This window comes from Sorex araneus, chromosome 6 (genome assembly GCF_027595985.1).
Source record: "Sorex araneus isolate mSorAra2 chromosome 6, mSorAra2.pri, whole genome shotgun sequence".
NCBI lineage: Eukaryota > Metazoa > Chordata > Mammalia > Eulipotyphla > Soricidae > Sorex > Sorex araneus.
The window spans coordinates 67,613,612-67,628,138 of NC_073307.1; the positions used below are offsets into that span (position 1 = coordinate 67,613,612).

General features: G+C 39.5%; 1 protein-coding gene across 1 annotated transcript in view; it reads right to left on the reverse strand.

Annotated features, from left to right (window-relative positions):
• Positions 1-14,527, reverse strand: part of TMEM117 (transmembrane protein 117) — a 530,514-nt gene that overhangs the window by 399,567 nt on the left and 116,420 nt on the right. The window contains exon 3 of the mRNA XM_055142141.1: positions 14,330-14,462. Coding sequence (XP_054998116.1) covers positions 14,330-14,462 — 133 coding nt within the window. The remainder of the gene's footprint in view (positions 1-14,329; positions 14,463-14,527) is intronic.

The window sequence follows — 14,527 nt, forward strand, 5'->3', positions numbered from 1 at the left end:
GTTAAAGAAACTTTGGTACATCTATACAATGGAATACTATGCAGCTGTCAGAAAGGATGAAGTCATGAACTTTGCATATAAGTGGATCAACATGGAAAGTATCATGCTAAGTGAAATGAGCCAGAAAGAGAGGGACAGACATAGAAAGATCGCACTCATCTGTGGAATATAGAACAACAGAGTACGAGACTAATACCGAAGAATGGTAGTATATATTACCAGGATGTTGGCTCCATAGCTTGAAAGGTGGCCTCACACGCTGGGGGAAAGTCATCCCAGACAGAGAAGGGAACACCAAGTAATATGTGATTGGAGATCCTGTGTGGGAAGGGAGATGCGTGCTGAAAGTAAACTAGAGACTGAACAGGATGACCATTCAATACCCCTGTTTCAAACCACAACACCCAAAAGGAAAGAGTGATATCAAATTGAAATGCCTCGCCACAGAGGCTGGGTTGGGCAGGGGGATGGGACTGGAGGGTGGGAGGGATACTGGGTTCATTGGTGGTGGAGAATGGACACTGGTGGAGGGATGGGTTCTTAAACATTGCATGAGGGAAAAGCAAGAACAAAAATGTGTGAATCTGTAACTGTACCCTCACTGTGACTCACTAATTAAAAAAAATAATAAATTTAAAAAAAAACTCGCCCTTGTGGAAGAGAACTTAAAGCTGTAAAATAGTCTTTTTTTCAAAGCCCCGGGTGTTGGGGACTGCTCAGAACCCTGAACAAAAGAGGACCCCGAAACCTTTACCCTGGACAAACCGGAAAATTCCATTACCAGCTTTACATGACCTGAGGCAAAGGTGCCCTTGTGACAAAGGAAATAGCTAAACCCAAGAGGTAAAAGTAGCCCAGGGCAGTTAACTAAGAGACACCATAAAGCCCTAAAGTAGAATGCCTTCCTCTACACTAAAAGCCTTGTGCATTCCTCCTGCCAGATGCTCCTGCCAGATAAACCCTTGCCTTCCCCTCCCCACTATTTCTCAATCTACTCTTGAAGAATGTTGTAAGCCCACCTAATACACCCCGAACCTTTCCTTATTTGGTCTGAGAAGACACTTCCCTGATGATTGACAATTTATGTACCAACCCCCTGCTAAGAAAAGTATAAAACCAGCGTGGCAGTTAATAAAGTTGCCCTTGATTGGTATGTGTCGTCTTGGGCCCCCTGTTTACTAACCTCACTAGTCTTATTTCAGGTCGGGACCCTCACAGAATCCACCCAATTAGGAGCGCTTTCCACTGTTGTCTCTCTGCGGGCAGGAGAGATCTCCAGGGGAACGTGCACCCGGGGATGGCGTAGTGATGAAGAGCTTGCCTTGCAAAAAAGCATGAAACCCCATGCTTGATATGCCAGCAAATGCAGTCACACATCTTGGTAGTTTGGGAGCCCTGGTACCTTAAGAGGGTGTGTGACCCACAGAGAGAGTGCGGCACACCCCGTGAGCAAGCGCCACAACTAAGAGACTGTGGCACAGCCCAGTGTGGATGAACCCCAGTCATCACAAAAACAACGGAGTCCTTCCCAATGCAGTGATAAAACGGACTATCCATCATTCTTATTAAAAAATGGATAAAAGTATAAGAAGCTAAAACCTCGTAAAGCTGTGCACATGGACTTTGTACATACAGCATCATCCCGTTGATTGTCGATTTTCTCGAGTGGCCTCAGTAACGTCTCCATTCGTCCTAGCCCTGAGATTTTAGAAGCCTCTCTTTACTCATCCTTCCCAGCGGTGCCACATTGGAGGCTCTTTCAGGGTCAGGGGAAATGAGACCCAGCATTGTTACTGATTTTGGAATATGAATACGCCACGGGGAGCTTGCCAGGCTCTCCCACAAACCCTCTCTGTGCTTCTGTGCTGCTGACAGCCAATGGTCGAAGACCCTGAGACTGGGAGTAGAGAACTGAGTTAGGTGGGTGAGTGAACTCAAGACAATGCACACACATATCCTCAAGAAACCCCTAGTACACAGCCAGGAGTAAACATGCAAGCCGCTCACGGTGTGCACAACCTCCTCCAAATAACAAATAAAATCAATATATCATGAAGCATTTTTTCCAATCACAGGTATCTATGCTGTCTTATTTTCCCTCCACACCCTGGTCTGCTTTGTCTACCCCCTCTCACATAGAGACATATTTTAAAAGACTTTTTAAAGTTTATTTTAAACTTTAGTGTTTAAACTTCAAGTGTACTTAAAGTTTAGAAGAGGGGCGACTTCAAATACTCCAATCCAATCAGCCTTATTTCATCCCACCCACTGAGGGAGTTCCCCATACTCGAACATCCACCTACACTTTCTAAATCAGAGCTCATCTGTGTGGGCCTGATGGCTTCTGTGCCTGCTCAGCAGGTCTCGGGGGCCACCAGGGCCACGCTGGAGTCACGGGTCAGACCCAACCTCACACGGGCTGGGGCTATGCTCCACCCCATGGCTATTGCACTGCCACTTGTCAGACACGTACTAAATGCCTCATACAAATTCTTACCAAAACTTACAAAGTAAACCAGAGAGACCTTGTTCTATCTCCATTACACCAACATCTTCATTTGTCACATTGTACCAGCCCTTCATTTTTTCAGGTCTTGAATATGAATACTAATATTTATTTGCAAAGGTGTCTGAATCATTTTGTCTAATTTTTCAATTTTTATCTCTGAAATACCTAAGACATGTTGATATGGTAATTAATATTTATTAACTTTTCTGAAAAGGACTTTTCAGGAAAAATAAAACTGTCCTTTATGATTAACTCTGCAAAACAACAGCTTCTTCATATCCTGCTCTAGATAATGTACAATCTTTGGAAGCTTATTTCAGTCCACAGAGGAATTTTTATCAGAATTAAGTGTTCAACTTCTTCGTGGCTAAAGACTACATTTGTCCTTTTGCCACTGGGATAAGTCTACAAGCACACAGATGTATCTGTCTGCATATACATACGTATATATACTATTACTTAAATTTGTTGCCAAGTACAAAATAACTGTTTATTACACAGCTTATCACTGTATCACTGTATCACCATCACTCTGTTGATCATTTGCTCGAGCAGGTGCCAGGAACGTCTCCATTTGTCCTGGCCCTGATATTTTAGCAGCCTCTCTTTACTCATTCTTCCCAGTGGTGCCTCACTGGAGGCTCATAATGTGGATCTATTTTTTAATGAATTAAAAACCAAGAAGGTGATCTGGCAGAAATTTCTCTGGACTTAATTACTAAAATACTAAAATACAGAAATCCAAAACCTCGCAGCCGCTATTTTGGCCACACGATCTCATATCTCTTCATTCTCAGCAATGGAAAACAAATTATCAAATGCTTCCTTTCCAGCAGGTCCGACTTTGGGGAGGGGGGGAGAGAACTCCAAACAATAATAGTGAGTTTTTTGTTGAAATATTGAATGTAATCAAAGTAAAGAGAAAGTAAAGTAAAATTTATCAGATACACAGGTGGGGGGGGGGGTTCAGGGGGCGGGTGGTGTGGGGGAGGTTTATTGTAGTTCTTGGTGGTGGAATATGTACACTGGTGAAGGGATGGGTATTCGAGCATTGTGTAACTGAGACTTAAGCCTGAAAGCTTTGTAACTTTCCACATGGTGATTCAATAAAAAAAAAAAACTTAATTAAAAAAAAACAAGAAGGTGATTCTGAGCACAGCGCAGGGTCCGCGGTTTTCCTGAGCGCAAAATGGAGACGCTGAGCGGGCTGAAAGAGGACGCGCGGGCCTGCGGGAGGCCCCAGGGGGCGGGGGCGGTGACCCCTGCCCATCGCAATAGATACTTAAACCCACCTCCCCCACGTGTGCTTCCTTTTGGATCCTGCTGCGGAGCGAGCACGATGGAAGAGCCCAAGGAAGTGCCCTTGGACTCCAAGCTGCCCACTGAACTAATTCCGGCACGGGACCAGAGACCCCACGGCGCTGAAACAGTGGGAACCGGGCATCCCCCAATTCTTTTAACCTCTCTCTCTCTCAACTCCTTCTGAGCACAGCGCAGGGTCCGCGGTTTTCCTGAGCACAGAATGGAGACGCCGAGCCTCTCTCTAGGTTTCAGCATCTTATGAGCACCATATAAGGGTAAAAGTTTGTCGTGATGTTATTTCTGGTTGTACTTTCCCTGGACTTTATACACAAACCCAAAACCGCGCGGCCGCGCCTAATGTCATCAACCGCAACCTAATGTCATCTTAGCATCAGCAATATGTAATGGTTCCTCTTTAACAGGTCGGACTTTTGTGGGAGATCCTATCAAGAATAGTCTGTTGCTGAAATATTGAAGGCAATCAAAGTGGTAGCCATCTCTCTAGACTGAACTAAGCTATATCCCCACGCCGGCTGAGAAGAAATATCCTTCTTTCTCGGGAAGAAACGCGGCGTGGTGTCAAACATAGTGTGATGTCCATTAAGCAAACAGACCTGGTGGCGTGGGAATGGGAAATAAGGGGAAAAATTAGGTACATGGACCAGCGGGACGCTGGTGGTATCTCGAGCTGGAGCCGATATCAGCGCAAGACCTTTGGTTCCAGAAACTGCTTGCAGACACTCTACTAGACTATCAACTAAGCCAGAGCCCCACGCCTGCTGATGACGGGAAATAACCATCCTTTTCGGTTTTTTTTTCCCTTGTCAGGCAGCGTGGCGATTACTAAACAGGCGTGAACTCGGTGGCGCGGGGCAAGGGGGAAAAAGAAAAGTTAGGTAACAAACAGCGGGACTTAATATCTCTATATTCTTAGCAGTGGAGAACTATCAAATGCCTCCTTGGCAATAGGACTGCTTTTCTTTTTTGGGGGAAACCCTAACAACAGTAGTGAGTTATGTGTTGAAACATGGAATGTAATCGAGATAAGGCGTAAACGAAGTGAAACATCACTTACAAGGGTGGGGACTGGGGAGGTGGGAGGGGGCGGCAGGTATACTGGGGGGGTTGATGATGGAAGATGGGCACTGGTGAAGGGAAGGGTGTTTGAGAATTGTATAACCGACATAATCCTGAGAACTATGTAACCCTCCACATGGTGATTCAATAAAATTTAAAAAAAAAAAAACAAGAAGGTGAATATTTCAATGTCAAATTTCAAAAATTCAAGAGGACAGACATTAATATCAAAATGCAAAACATTAATATCAGTACTGAAAACATGCCCTTTGCTGCCATCAAGTGGTTATTTTGAAAATTTCTTTGTGAATTAAAACTGGTGTGCTTAACTGCGTTCCCACCATTTATCCTTTGGGCAAAAGTGGTATTTACAAAGAAGAGGAAGAAGAGAACTTTATGCAACAATCTATAATGATAATTTTTAAAACACATAACTCAGAGTTCTTTATAAAGCTACCTCAAAGGAGATGTGAAGAATCTGAACACTGAGTTTGCTTCCTAGTACTGCACGATTCTCTCAGTTTCAGTCAGTTCAGACTTCAGCCTGACCTTTTGCAACATGCTTACTTATACCAAACAGATAAGTTCTATTTATGTTTATATACGTTTACCCGTATAGCTGAATACAGGTGGGTATTCCTCTAGAAACATTTGTAGTCAAGCTACATAACTGTGGTGAAAACGGCATCACATTCCTTTTCTATATTGTCACTGTCACTGTCATCCCATTGCTCATTGATTTGCTCATGCGGGCACCAGTAACATCTCCATCATGAGACTTGTTGTTACTGTTTTGGGCATATCGAATACACCACGGGGAGCTTGCTAGGCTATGCCGTGCGGGCAGGATACTCTCGGTAGCTTGCCGGGCTCTCCAAGAGGGGCAAAGGAATCGAACCGGGTTGGTCACGTGCAAGGTAGATGTACTATCTGCTAAAGAAACCAAAAATCTAATTTCTTCTCTACTTGCTTCAGTTTTCTGACAGAAACGTCATCTCAGGGGCATTGACAACAAGACGCAAAGCCCTCAGCAGGCCTTCATTTCAGAGGGAGACTCAGAGAAAGGGGCGCAGTTACACTGCATCTATCTTTTCCTCATTCCAGGCAAGTTTTTATACTTTTAAGACTTGTAATTGGGTTCTGACTTCAAGGATCCAGATTAATTTCTTTCATCTCAATAGTATTTAATCACATCTGCAAAAATCCTCTGAGCATGAGAAAATAGCACAATCAGGAGTTCTGGAATACAAAACATGTATCTTCTTCTGGGGGTATCACTACTGTACATACTTACGCCTGCTACATTTGACTATGCACCACATGTTAGTGCTTTATCATTATCATGACCATCATCCTTCCTTTACTGGCACTAACATGGTCATATACATGAAGGTTTAAAGCTAGGTATTTCATAGTGACACAGGAGTCCAAAATACCCCATACCATTTATTCCTCAAATGAGGAATTAGAAACTAAAAAATGCAAAGTGTTTTACTAATAAACATTCAGTTGTTGCTGATTTTGTGTAGTTCATAGATACTGACTCTACTTACACGGTGCATAGAACTGCAATCTAAAATGTGTATACCTAATATTTATACCCAATTTGAAATTTATTTTTGACAGAGACAAAAAATCTAACTAAATGACTTATTTTTGCAAAACTATGAGCATAAAAATATAAAAACAATAGCTGTCTATTTTAGATAGAATTTTTTTGAAAATGTATTAGAGAACTAAATTTCACTTAAGGGAGGTTAGAATCTTAATTTGGAAAACATGAAGTTTTAGAGCATAAATGTTGTATCTATGTCTATGTTTTTGCTTGCATGTTTTTGCTCTCTCTCAGTGGCTCTCCACCGGGAGTATCGGGACGGTCATTCCCCCGGGATGTTCAGGGCCTGTCTTGAGGCCTCTGCCCGGCTTCCTGCCACCTGAGCCCCCCACCTGGATCCTGTTTGCCTTTTCTATATTCATGATTTATTCTCTTGATATTTTCATCCTGAATGAATGTTATACAGCATATTGTTCAATTGATTACTATATAACCCTAATTTTAACTTAGTTGATTCCTTTGCTCCTTTTAAAGTGTTTCCCTCCTCTCTCCCAAGAGATAGTAATTAATCATCTGCTTGAATGAGAGTAAAAAGAATAACTGCTGTTTAAAAGCAACACAAAGGAAGAAATGAGAACAGAAATAAGAAAGCCACAAACAGAAGTGTCACTAATAAAGGATTCGGTAGATGAAATAAAAAACTGGGTGCCCTCAACAGTAAAATGACTACAGCTGAAGAAAAACTTAGTGAGCTTGAAGATGAGCTGCAGAAAGCATACAGAGAGCAACATACAATGGGGAAAGTCCTCAAAACAGCTCAAGAGCTAGTCAAGAGTCCAAGGGGATGAACTCAAGAGGAACATAAGAATCAATGGAGAACCAGAAGGACAGGGAGGCAACACCAGTGAAAAAGCAACAGTTAAAGACATCATTGCTGAGAAGTTCCCAGAGATGGATAATGCGGGCATCTGGATCCAAGGAGCCTGAAGGGTGCCAGCTAAAAGAGACCATAATAAAAAGACTCCAAGACATATCATAATCAGAACAACGAATACCACAGATAGATACAATACTGCAAGCAGCAAGGTCAAAGAAGGAAATCACATACAAAGGAGCACCCCTTAGAATTACAGTCAACTTATTAGAGGAAACTTTCCAAGCCCAAAACACTGGTGGAATATAGTGAAAAAAAATCAATGAAATAAACGCCTCACCAATAATACTTTATCTGGCTCAACTCTCACTCAAACTTGAAGGAACTTGAAGGAATTGCATGGATAAACAACAGCTCAGGAACTTCAGCGAATCAAAGCCAACCTTAAAAGAAGGACTAAAGGGGCTATTGTACAACAAGAAAAAAAACCCTATAAGCACAACAAACCTCTACAGAAAGATGGCACAAAACCCCATCACAAGAATCTCTCTCTCGTGCTCTGCCGAGATTCGACCCGGGTGGCCAGGCTTTTGCACGACCGCTTTTCTGCTGAACAACCAACATCCAGAGCCAGCTACATGACTTCTGGTCCCAGCAAGTGCTTGCAGCCATGTCTCCAGACTGTGAAGTAAGCTTTTGCCCCATGCTGGCTAAGGGGGGAAATATCTTTCTTTCTTGGTTTTTCTTCCCTCTGGGAAGAAGTGGCGTGGCGTCTGCCATATTATGGGACTTTTAAACAGGTATGAACTTGGTGGCACGGGGGAAAAAAAATGTGTTTTGAACTTGAAACAGCGGGACGCTTGGGCAATGTCGGGCCAGGGCCGGTACCGGCTCGCACTCCACCAAGACCTGGGTGGCCATTCGTTTCACAGCTGCTTTGCTGCTGAACAACCAAGATTCAGAGCCAGCTACATTACTTCTGGTCCCAGCAAGTGCTTGCAACCATGTCTCCAGACTGTGAACTAAGCTTTTGCTCCATGCTGCCCCAGGAAGGGAAATGATACAATTTCCAACTTAAATCTCCCTGAACTTAATTACTAAAATACAGAAATCCTATATCTCTTCATTCTCATCAGTGGAAAACTAATTATCAAATGTTTCCTTGTCGATAGGGCCATATTTTGGGGGGATAAACTCCAACAAGAATAGTGAGTTCTGTGTTGAAACTCCAACAACAATAGTGAGTTTGTGTTGAAATATGGAATGTAATCAAGGTAAAGAGAAAATGAAGTGAAATTTATCAGTTATGCAGGTGGGGGTGGGGAGGCTCGGGGTGGGGGGGTGGGAGGTATACTAGTTTGGTTTTTTTTTGGTGGTGAAATATGGGCACTGGTGAAAGGATGGGTGTTTGAGTATTGTATAACTGAGACATAAGCCTGAGAACTTTGTAACTTTCCACATAGTGATTCAATAAAATAAATTTAAAAAAATAATATTTAGCACAAAAAAAAGAAATAAAAACTCACCCTCACTAACCCAGCTTGAATGAAAAAAAAAATCTCTCTCAATGTCAATGGTCTAAATGTACCAATTAAGAGACAGAGTGACAAAATGGATTCAAAAACTGAACCAACATTCTGCTGCCTCCAAGAAACACATCTGAATAGTCAGAGCAGACAAAAACTCAAGGTAAAAGGATGAAAAACAATCCTGCAAGCACACAACTTCCTCAAAAAAGCCGGAATTGCCATACTATCCGACAGCATAGATTCCAGGCTGAAAAAGATTAGAAGGGACAGCTAAGGCCATTTTTTTTATTAATCAAGGGATATGTATAGCAGTAAGAAAACACATTTCTATACATATACACACCCAATGAAGGACCAGCTAAATACTTAAAACAACTGCTAATAGACTTCAAGGAGGACATTGGTAGCAACACAACAGTAGTCAGAGACTTCAACACCACCCTATCACCTCTGGATAGATCAGCAAGATCAAAACTCAGCAAGCAAACACTGGCTTTGAAGGAAGAAATAGGAGAGGGTAATAGGTGTATACAGGGCTTTACATCACACACACAAAAATAAACACACACACATCACACACACACACATGAATACACATTCTTTTCTAGAGCATAGGGACATTTTCCAGGATAGGCCACATGCTGGGTCACAAAACATGCCTCAATATAATCAGAAAGATAGAAATTGTATCAACTGTCTTTTCAGACCATGATACTCTGAAGAGAGCAGTTAATCACACACAAATGCAGAGAACCAAATCAAACACCTGGAAATTAAACAGCTCAATGTTGAACAAGAAGTGGGTCACAGAGGAAATCAAGGAAGAAATCAAAAGACCTCTGGAAACTGAAGAGAATGAAGACACAAGTTACCAGAACCTGTAGGACACAACTAAGACCGTGTTAAGGGAAAAATTTATAATTCTACAGCACTTCTTAGGAAGGAAGAAAGGGACCACATAAATAAATTTACTTCACAGCTCAAGATCTTAGAAAATGACCAAGAAAAGGAGCCCAAACAAGGCAGAAGGAAAGAAATAATGAAACTTAGAGCAGAATTTAATGACAAGGAAACCCAAAAAACAATCTGAAATCAACGAAACCAAGAGCTGATTCTTCTAGAAAATAAACAAGATTGATAAACTGCTAGCATTATTCATAAAGAAAGACAGAGACAGAACCCTAAAAAACCAAATCAGAAATGAAAATGAAGACATCAAAACAGAAATCAAAGAAATCCAAAGCATCATCAGAAATTACTAAAGTCTGTATGCCACAAAACAAAAGAACTTAGAAGAAATTAATTCCCGGATTCCTGAAGCCTCAAAAGGCTGAACTAAGAAGATTTGTAATATCTGAATAGACCTATTACTATCACAGAAATGGAAACTGTAATCAAAAGTCTTCTGAAAAACAAAAGCCCAGGTCCAGATGGATTCACTAGCGAATTTTTCCAAACACTTAAAGAGTACCTATTGCCAGTTGTTCTAAAGCTTTTCCAGGAAACTGAAGAAACAGAAACCCTCCAATACAGTTTCTATGAGGCACATATCTCCCTAATGCCAAAAGCAAACAGAGACACCACAATAGAAAATTACAAGCTGATATCCCTGATAAACATGGATGCAAAAATCCTCAACAAAATATTAGCAAATAGAATCTAACAACTCATCAAAATAATCATACACCATGATCAAATGGGATTCATCCAGAGTATGCAAGGATAGTTTATCATTTGCAAGAAGGAGGAGAAGAAGAAGGAAGAAGTTTTAGAAGGAGAAAGAGAAGGAGAAGAAGAAGGAAGAGGAGGAGGAGGAGGAAAAGAAGAAGAAGAAGAAGAAGAAGAAGAAGAAGAAGAAGAAGTAGAAATTATTAAAGTGTTAATTTTTCAAAGACTGAATTATGATTTATAGCAAATTTTTAGAAGGATATCACACTGAATTATGATTTATAACATTTGGGGTTTTTATTTAAAATGTGATTAGCAAAGTTGTTTGAATATAGTTGTTTAAGTCATTCAATGTTCAATACTAATCTCACTACCAGTGTGACCTTCCATCCACCAATGTGCCCAATTTCCCACTCACCCATACCTGCCCCCATACCAGGCACAAACAAACTCATTTCAAATCACTTGTTATAACAAAATGGAAATAAACTATAACAAAATACATCAATAAAACTCAATTTGTGATCAGTATTATATCTTAGAGTTGTGTTACTAAAGACAATGATTATTTACAGAACTCATTGGTGCTGGCTGAGCCTTCTGCAATACTGTTTTTGCTCATTGGATTTGGTGAGCCTCTCTGCAACTTTCCCGTCAAATTCACTGTGTTCCTACTGGGCTGTAGTATTATGAAATTCAGAGCCTGTCCACCTTGTCAAATGAAATTCCTCATAAAATATCTAGATGTAAAATTCTTCCAAAGATCAGGATTTTTTTTGCACTGGAACTTTTATCTACAATTCCAAATACCTTTTGAAAGATAAATTTAGATTCACATTGGTGACCTAAAGAAAAAAAAGAATGAGTAGCATTTCAGTGACGTGAGATACATAAGAGTTAAAAAATGAATAAATGGTGAAGAGAAAATTTTTTCTTAGGTGGTAAGAAAAATGAGTTCTCTGAGTTTTGGGCCCTTTCGAGGCCCATCTCCTCATGGATCTCCTTCCCTGTCTATCTTCCTCTTACTGATTCGCAGCTGAATTCCCCAGGGATAAGGCCACAAGACTGAGTACACACTTGAGGGAATTCACTACAGTGAGAAAACCAGAAGCAGGCAACTTGACAGAAGTGAGCAATCAAGTCAGCTGACTAAAATTCTTAAGGTTCTAATCTGTTCTTTGTGAATTTATTCCTAATCACAAAATGGGGAGCAAATTATACTAAAAAAGAATTTTAAACCACTTACCTTAGAATTAACTCTGAAACACTTGAACATAGTTCCAGCCATCAAAGAAAATCCTTGAAACCCTCTTAATCATGGTTCTAAAGGGGTCAGAGTGATAGTACAGCAGACAGGGTGTTCTCCGTGCATGCAGCAAACTTGGTTTCATTTCTGGACACCCCGTAGTGTCCACTAAGCACCACCAAGATTGATCCCTGAGCAAGCCATGCTCACTGCCATGTTTGGCCAAAACAACAAAACAAGACAAAAATAATGGTTCTAGATCACTAGAGAAATCCACCAACCAGGACACGTTGGAATTCCCACTGCAAGTCATATTCCACAGAATCCTGAATTCCCCTCAACCACCAGCAATACTGTAATACACACCAGGTCTCATCCATCTGTGTGCCCATGTCCTTTCTGTGCACCCAATAGCGTCATCATTTCTAGGCCGACAAGTATAAGGCAATGCCTCAGATAAGTCAGTACAGATTAGAGAATTCCAAAAGCAAAATTGTACATGTTATCTCCTCTAAAAGTTTATATTCAAGGATTGACTAGTTCAAATGGCATTTATTATGTAAGCTGTTAATACATCATTAATAGCAATTTAATATGTAGCAATGTAATGTTTTATCTGTGAAACTAAGCTATTTGTTTTCCAACAAATAGAAGACATATTGACAAAAAAAGTTCAGTAATTATATAAGACTATGGAATACTGTAGTTAGCCTGGAAATAATGCTGTATTTAGCCTGGAAATAGAGAGAATTACACTCAATTTTAGTAAAGAATGATATGTATAAATTCTAGTATATATGTCTCATTTTCTGTACATATCTGTACTTCTTTTAACCTTCAAATTCAGCCTTAAAGATAAAAATATAAAGTTTAACAGGCATTTGGTGACTGAGCAGCAAAATTAACCATCAACTAAATTTGCTAGCCTAAAGTAGGCTTGATTTTCTGAATTCAATTTATAACATATTCATACACATGAAATAAAATATCTGTAGCTCTCAGTTCCTTGAGCTGTAATACAGAGATAATAAAAGTACCTACTGCAGAGCCATTGTAAGATTAACTTCAGACAATCTGTACCTGGTGCTCTTAGCTCTCATTTAGGCCAGATTAATTATTAGCTATTGAATGTTTTACAGTATATAACTTACTATTAGCTATTGAATGTTTTATTATTGCCTTAAAGTAATTGCTTCAAATATGATTCTTTCCTAACTTCTAGTTAGCATAAACCTTATTAGCTCCACATTAAAAAAAAATAGAATTGGACAAAATCTCTACTTGAGCATAGGATATATTTTATGTATTATAATATATATAATAATATTTTGTATATTATTCAATGTATCTTCTGGTCCCTTCTGGTCCCACTGCTCAGAGTGATTAACACCTTTCAGAGAAACTCTTAGTTGTTTTAGTTGATTCCAAGTGTACCACTCTCTCCATCACTAAGGCACTGCTCTAAGGCTGAGGGTTCTTTTAATTAGCCATGGGTAGTCTGTGACTCTACTATATGGAAATAGAAGTGGAATTAATGATATTATTTCAGTCCAATGAGTGATAAAGTATTTAACAACTTCCTAACACCTGAATATTTTATCTAAATCATGTTCTTGAATTTACCACTTGTTATGAACTAAACTCTTGTGAAATTTCTGTTTTTACCATTATTATTTCCGTTTGATGGCGGGATGAGTAAAATGTGTACTGAGCTATCCTTTTCAGCATTGGACAATGATGACTAAAATTAGTACAAAATACCAGAACTTTAAACCATGGACTTGCTAACAATCTTCTCTACCTTTGATTTACCCCCCACAAAGAAAGATAACAGTATGCCATCCAATTTACTGAGGATAGATTAAAGCCTTCTATAATAACTATTTTACTGAACAAAAACACTATGTAAAGTGATTTATTTTTGTTACTACTATAATTCTTAATTCTAGGACAAGATGATCTTATTTTGTAGCCTTTAAACTTATTAAAACAAATCAAGAACTACAGAAAGTTTTTAAATGCACCATTTATTTGTGCTAAAGTAGTTATCCATGTAATTTAATTATTGATTTTATATTATCCTGGACTTAATACAGGATAACTTACTTTTAAAATGACTCATTTTGATAAAGCTTTTTCTTTTCACAATATCGAGTGAGTTTTAAAAATACTTTTCAAATATTTTTTGACTTAGCAGGCATTTTAGATAGAACAATGAAATTGCAAACCTGGAGGCCTTCTTTTCAGCCTTACTCTAATAATCTTGTAATCTTGTAATAAGCAAGTCAGAAATATTGCCTGAGTCTCATACAATCATTCTGACTGCCCCTTCTAATGTACCTGCTCTCAAAACACTCACAGAGATAAATAAATGCAATAAAAGCATTGTAAAAAGTTTTATGGAAAAAAGATTCATTTTCCCTATGTGTCTTAAGAGAAATGCACATATTATTCATATTAGGGTAGAATATTTGTGAATAATATTTAGGCTACTACGAACTCATAATTCTTCATGAATTCCATTTCAAACATAACACTCACCACAATAGAAAGGGGAAAGATAACCTACCCCATGTTCCCATCCATTAGTAGAATCATGTTGTATATGTGAGAAAATATGAAGAGGAAGAGGATTGTGCTGAAGAACATCGTCATCCATGATCCATGATCCTTTCTAAACATTTTTAACCGGAGCACCTGACCTGAAATGCAAACAGCAGAAAACAGCTTACATTTTCAGTCAAAATACATACAAGCATTGCTTTCT